At 43.7% G+C, this 6,248-nt stretch overlaps 1 protein-coding gene across 2 annotated transcripts in view; it reads right to left on the bottom strand.

The window, feature by feature from the left end:
* Positions 1 to 895: 895 nt before the first annotated feature.
* LOC112114288 (pro-neuregulin-1, membrane-bound isoform) overlaps positions 896 to 6,248 on the bottom strand; it is a 128,293-nt gene continuing 122,940 nt past the window's right edge. For both annotated transcript variants that reach the window (XM_024210935.2, XM_024210936.2), the window contains one exon: positions 896 to 2,265. In XM_024210935.2, the coding sequence (XP_024066703.1) occupies positions 1,614 to 2,265 (652 nt within the window). In that variant the 3' untranslated portion in view covers positions 896 to 1,613. The remainder of the gene's footprint in view (positions 2,266 to 6,248) is intronic.

Genomic DNA, 6,248 nt, shown 5'->3' with positions numbered 1-6,248 from the left:
ATATATTCTGATTTACATCAGTGTAACTGGGATCGGAATTAAGAGTAAATCACGGCTGAAATTTTTGTTGTCCTGAAATGGCTCCTATTTAGGATCAGTCATACTTACAGCACTGATGTTCTCCTAGTCATACTCCCAGGGGTCCATGCAGAATGCTTGCTATTTACATCAGTCCTGAGTCTGCATTGTGCCAGCTGAATGTAAAATCAAACTCAAATGAGAGGGGGTCACCCCACTAAACTGATCAGAATTTGGTGCAAAAGAGGCGATTTGCTTTTGTCTGAAAGGGTGCAATAACTCCAGTATTGATACCACAACTTGTCTATTACCAGTCAAAGATTCTAATGCAATCACTGGTCACATGCACAAATACCCATGCACATTGTGGGGCTAATCAACGCAGCGTGTTTGTCTACTGAAATGGGCTTTTCATAGAACTATTAAAAAAAAATCAGGTCACCAGATATGAACTCAATGCGTCTTCTGCTATGTCTTTCCCACCAGGATTCCTTTTAACTATTCAGCAAATTGATTTGGCTGCAAGTCATTTCTATGTACAAGTATGACTCTCATACTAATAGCAGCTCCAACAAGTCACAGAATAGTTATTGTTACAGGTTTGCTGGGGGGTTTTCTCACCGTGTCCCTTTGAAAACAAAGAATAACTGTCTATTAAAAATCAACATTAAAAATACTGGTAAAAATGGCTGCACTTTTATTAGTGGCTTTTTTTCCCAGCTAGTTCTTTTCCTTGTCTGGTTACAGATACCTGGTGTATTTTTCCCAGTAACTTAAGCTAATAGAAACCTTGTTCTTTTGTAAACTACTGGGTTCACAGCCTCTGCTACTCTGAGGCCATTTTCTAAGGGATAACTAGGACAATTAATATCTGGAAAAAAATGTAATGACAGTTCCTAGTGAGTACAAGCTGATTTCTGATTAATAATATATTCAGTTTAAAATCACAGTATTACTCTCTTTCTAATATGTAACATTATTTAATGCAATTTTTGTTATCCTGCTGTCATTAATAGTAGCATGCTTTTGATGTACTATTATTCCAGTGCCCAATGAAGCAAACCTTTTGGCTGGCAGAGAGCAGACACAACTCATTTCAGATACGGAAAGCAAATAAAACCTCTTATAGAAGAAAACAGTCTTGTTTTGTTGGTGGGTATGTCATTACAGGGTATTTTGATTGGGGGGGCAGTCTACTACAAGCAAACATAGGGACTTTTGCAATTCTTGCAAATCATATGTCCAGTTACCATGACGCAATGCACAAAAAAGCCAGGAGAACTGAAGGTCGGAAGATTCTGCAAAATACCGTAGAACAGCAATTACTGTAACAGTACAAAACTTGCTCTCAACATAACATAACATAAAGGCACCATTGATATCTTTCTCATTTTTGAAATACTGTAAAAAATTGCTACATATGGCACATAACACATTTGTACATACATATATTTAATTTATAAAAGTTTTTTTCCCCATCCTGTTTTCTATTAGTGGAATTTGCTAAAATAAAATAAATTGTTTAATTTAAAGGTGGAATACTTCATTATATAAAATAAAGTTTTACATGTGAATCTATGCGTTTTGTTTATGTTTTATACAGCAATAGGGTCTTGATTAGCTATTACACTGGACAACCTTGCTTGTAATTCTTCCTGTGTGGAGAACCGGCTAGTTGGGTTAGTCCTGCTGTCAGCCAGTCGGTATGCAATGGCTGGCTCTAGGCTGGTTGCCATGGGGTTCTGTATGCTCAGGAAAGGTGTATCCTCACCTATTCTTTCGTCTTCTGTTTCACTCTCAGAGCTACTGCTCTCAGAGCTTGTGTCGGTGTCCACTTCTAATCTGTTGGAAATGTGGCCGTTGGGCTTTGTTCTTTTTGCCCTCCGGCTGTTGACTAGTTTCTTTGGAGGCTCCTGTGCTGGCTCATACTCCTGTGTGGTCTCATATTCCTCGTCCTCTACTATCCTCAGAGGACTAGGTGGCGGACTGTTGCTCTCATGGGCGGGGTTGTGGTGGAAGGAATTGAACTGCTGAATGTGATGGTCATACTTCTCCCGTAACCGAGGTGGCGTCACCAGAAGCAGAGGCCTCTCCTCTTCCATAAAGGGACTGACCGCCACAGAAGGGACAGATACAGTTAAACTGGATACCGGTGGAGACATTTCTGAAGGGGGGGACTTTGGAGAACTTGGAGTGTGGAAATCAACAGGTGACATGCGAGCCGGTGTGGTCATAGCGGATACATACCTGAATAAGGACACATACAAAAAGGCCCCATAAAGGTGGAGAAGGAATAAACATAAGAGAAAACATTAAGAAAGGCCACCTTTGAGGAACAAATCATTACCATATTATCCATGTCCCACATGTTTGTGATGTCACGTGCGATACCCTTGGGAATAAAGGAATTCATTTTCTAATGCATGCAATAGTCAATATGTATTTTTGCATGTGCTTGCCTTGCACCTGCGCAGTGGATGTTGCATGCATGCATGCAAGCTGTGGATTGGACATGTGCATGTAGCTGCATGCAGGGATAATCCTGGCAGTAGGGCATGCATACTGCTTTGCATTTAGGCCATCACTGAAAAATGCAGCAGCCTCTGTCAATGCTCCCATAATCAATGCACCTGACAGACAGACATTCCCAGTGTTATTAGCCACATGGTATGTTAGTCTAGAATGCTTTTGTGCTTATGGGGAAAATCGAGGGAGGAGAGGAATTTGATGAAACCAGAAGTGTAGGGCTATTGGAAGAGCAGGGGAAGTATTTTCAGTTCTTTGGTGAGTCCAGCAATGGGAGTTAGGGAGCAGGAGATGAAAGAAACACAATGCAGTTGCAAGTGGTTTATAAAAACTACAGTGCTTGTTGTTCCAGGCAACATTTGCCCCGTGTCTGGGACTTGAGGGAATGAGCAGGGAAAAAGAACTAAAATGAGCAGAGCTGAGGCACTCTGAAGCTTGAGCCTGCATACCTCTGGGAAAAACAGAGGGGCAGATTTTGCCACCTTTACTCACTCACTTTACAGAATTGGAACCAGAGGACTTAGGTGGACCCCTAATGTTAAAACATATCGGGCCTGGGTTTCAAAAATGATCAGGAATCTCCACTTTGTTCAGTGGAAGCATCTGGGTGCTGACCCCTGGAGAAACCATTCCACACTGTAATTCCTGTCTTATAGCACTGAGCTGGCTTTTAAATGCGTAAAATAGCGGTTTAAAATGGCAGCTGTTCCTTACGTGGCATATGATCCTTATAAGGTCTTTTTCCAGGACACACCTTCCCCCCCCTGCACACAATCTCCTTGCCAGTTCTATGGGGGCATGAGGAGCCAGCCCCTTGACAGAATGATCCGGCAACAGCTTCAGAAATCAAAACACAGAGCATTTCCTGTCTCCTGTGTGGAAACAAGAGCCGACACAAAGGACGCTTTGGCTCAGTGTTAATGGCCCCTCTAGAGAATTTACTCAGAGTCCCTTGGTAGCTTTCTGGGGAAGGTTAGCAGTTGAAGGTGATTTTTATAAATGGAGGTAAGCTTCCAGGTAGGCAGCCGTCCCTTAAAACAAAAGTCCTACTGACATTCAAACAAGAAAGACAAAGGGCCAAATCCTCTGTCGGTGTAAATCAGTGTCCTTCCCCTGCACTCAGGGAAGCCAGGCTAATTCACCCCAGCTGAGGATCTGGCTCAAAATGCCTGATCAAAGGCACAGTGCACAGCATGACATTTTACATTGTTTGGTTTTGCCTGTTTTCCCTTCCCCTGAACTTCACCTGCTTGAATTTCAGTTGTATCCAAATTTAAGACACACCCAAGCGGTACGTCTCGCACAAACCCACTAATACAAGTTGTAGGCCTACTGCTGATAAGCGCCTTTTATTTTTAATTGGTGAATAGTTATCTGAGTCTGAAATTATCAAAATCAGTCTACATCCAAAATTGTCATCCAAAGCATGACTCAGTTCTGCATATTCCCCTTGATTAAACACAGCAGGTTAATTGGAAAGAGGGGAAATTGGGTTAGACTCTCAGCTGTTGTAAACTGGTGTAGCTCCATGGCTTTCAGTGGCACTCTGCTGATTTACATCTGCCCTTTGTTTCTAGGAAAAAAGTGACAGCTGTAACCATTTGTGGCAATGAATCAAGATGGCCACCGTGAGACCAGAGAGGAACGAATAGGTCTGTGTGTCCAATAACAGAATAAAATCATTCCCTCTTTTTCCTTATATTCAGGAGCTCTCTGATCTATTCAAATCTTTCTATAGCTGGTGCTCAAGGGATAGAAGCTTCTGCCCAACAACTGCTGCTGACAGGAAGTTTCACTTCATTTGGTGTAGTGAAACTGGTCCAATGTTGTGTATTGATGCACACATAGAGACACACCTGGATGGAGTGTGATATGTTTGTGAATGGGATTATATGATGGAGTTTCCTGTCACAGCAGGGGACTGGCCTTGATGACTCAGGAGCTCCGTTCCAGCCCTATGTCATATGTTCCCATGACACTTATACCGGTTTAAAACTGGGTGTATCTGTTTAGTGTGCGCCTGTAAATTTACCGACATAAACTAAACGGATAGAATCCAGGTTTAAACTTATATAAGAGGATCCACACACAGAGATGCAAATTGGTTTAACGAAACCAATACAAATCACTTTGTGTTGTGGCAAATGGCCAATGCTACTGTGGTGGGTCCTGTGCTTTTTCTTGGTGTGGTGGGTCAGGGTGCCGCCCCTTGCCCCTATTCCTGGGCGTTATGGGCTCTGCTAGTGCCTCAATGGGACAGAGAGAGGGAAGCGGGGAAGGGACCCAGGTCCGTTCTCCTACCCTGGGTCTCAGCCCCTTCAGCTTTGCGGGCTGCTTACCCTCTCTCTCCTTGGGTAGGGTTTCCCTCAGTCCTCTGTGCCAGGGGAGTCCCTCTCCTCTGCTTGGCCAGGGTTTCCCTTCCCCTGGTCCTCTGGTTAACAGCAATACTCCTCCAAACTCTAGTCAGCTCTCCTTCCCTCTCTCTGTCTGACTGAAGCAGGGTTTTTTTTATTAGGTCTTGGGCGGGGCCTTAATTGGCTCCAGGTTCTCTAATTACCCTGTAGTAACCTTTCCCTGGTCCACAGGGAATAAGGTCTTGATCATCCTAGGGTTTATATACCTCCCATCTAACACTCTCCTGCTGCTCCCTGGCCCTGCTGTATCACAGTGTGTAGACCAGGTCTTAGGTCAGCCACAGAGATGGTTTCTACAAGCTTCTCTGGTGTGAGATGCAGCATATGTTCTACTGAATACGAGGTGGGTGCCCAGCAGGTGTAAACTGGTGTCGCTCCATGGACTTCAATGGAGCCAGGCCAATGTGCATTAGCTGAGGAGCTGGTCCTCAACCTTTATTTAGCTTTTAAAGTAAAATTAAGATGTGACTCAGGTTAACTGCAGAGATCAGAGCCTTGAAGGAATATATTCTTGTCTCATTAACTCCCTGCGCACCAAAGTCTTAGAGGAGAAGGGAATCTGCATTTTTATTTTAACAGGTTCTTTTATGGTTCCAATTCAGCTTTAATCTAGAGTCTCTCTCTCTCCCCCCATCTTCCAGAAATAATTTGCCATTTATTTCCTGCAGGCTGAAGATAGATGAGGCCTAATTTAACACCCAGGGTTCATGGTCATATCAAGCACAGGTTTGGGCCATAACTGACTGGTGATTTATTGTAAAAATGCAGCCTGTATTTCCCCCTGGAATGTTATTTGGAGGAAATGCAATACTGGAGATGCGGTGCCCTCTTTCTCCTTGTTAGAATGAAGAGCTATATACCTGAAAAGACTGCTAATGTGTCAAAATGCTGCCCAGGGTAACATAGACACTACAGAAGGGCAATGCAAACAACATCCTCTCTTCTCACCCAGAAGATCAAATATGCTATACTAATGATACATTTTATCTGCATGAACTTGGGAGTACAATCCATATGGCCCAAAGACGGTACAGAATACAATATTTGCTGCTATAGACCCTGATCCAGCAAAGCACTTAAGCACATATGTGATGGGGCAGCTGCCCCTCACTGGTATGTAAGGGGTTTAAGCCACCCTGGCGAGGCTGCACAGGAGGCAGCCAATAGGGAAAAAGCTTTCAGATCCAGCCAATTAGGGGAAGGTTTACTGGAGGAGCCAAACAGGGCCGGGCTGGCCCATATGAGAAGGGGCTGCTGAGCAGAGGAGGGGGCAGTCACTCCCTGGAGTTT

The sequence above is a fragment of the Terrapene carolina genome, unplaced genomic scaffold (genome assembly GCF_002925995.2).
Source record: "Terrapene carolina triunguis isolate 2854851 unplaced genomic scaffold, T_m_triunguis-2.0 Scaffold33392, whole genome shotgun sequence".
NCBI classification, from domain to species: Eukaryota; Metazoa; Chordata; order Testudines; family Emydidae; genus Terrapene; species Terrapene triunguis.
The sequence above is the reverse complement of the archived record's forward strand: the minus strand, read 5'-3'. Positions and strand labels throughout refer to the sequence as shown.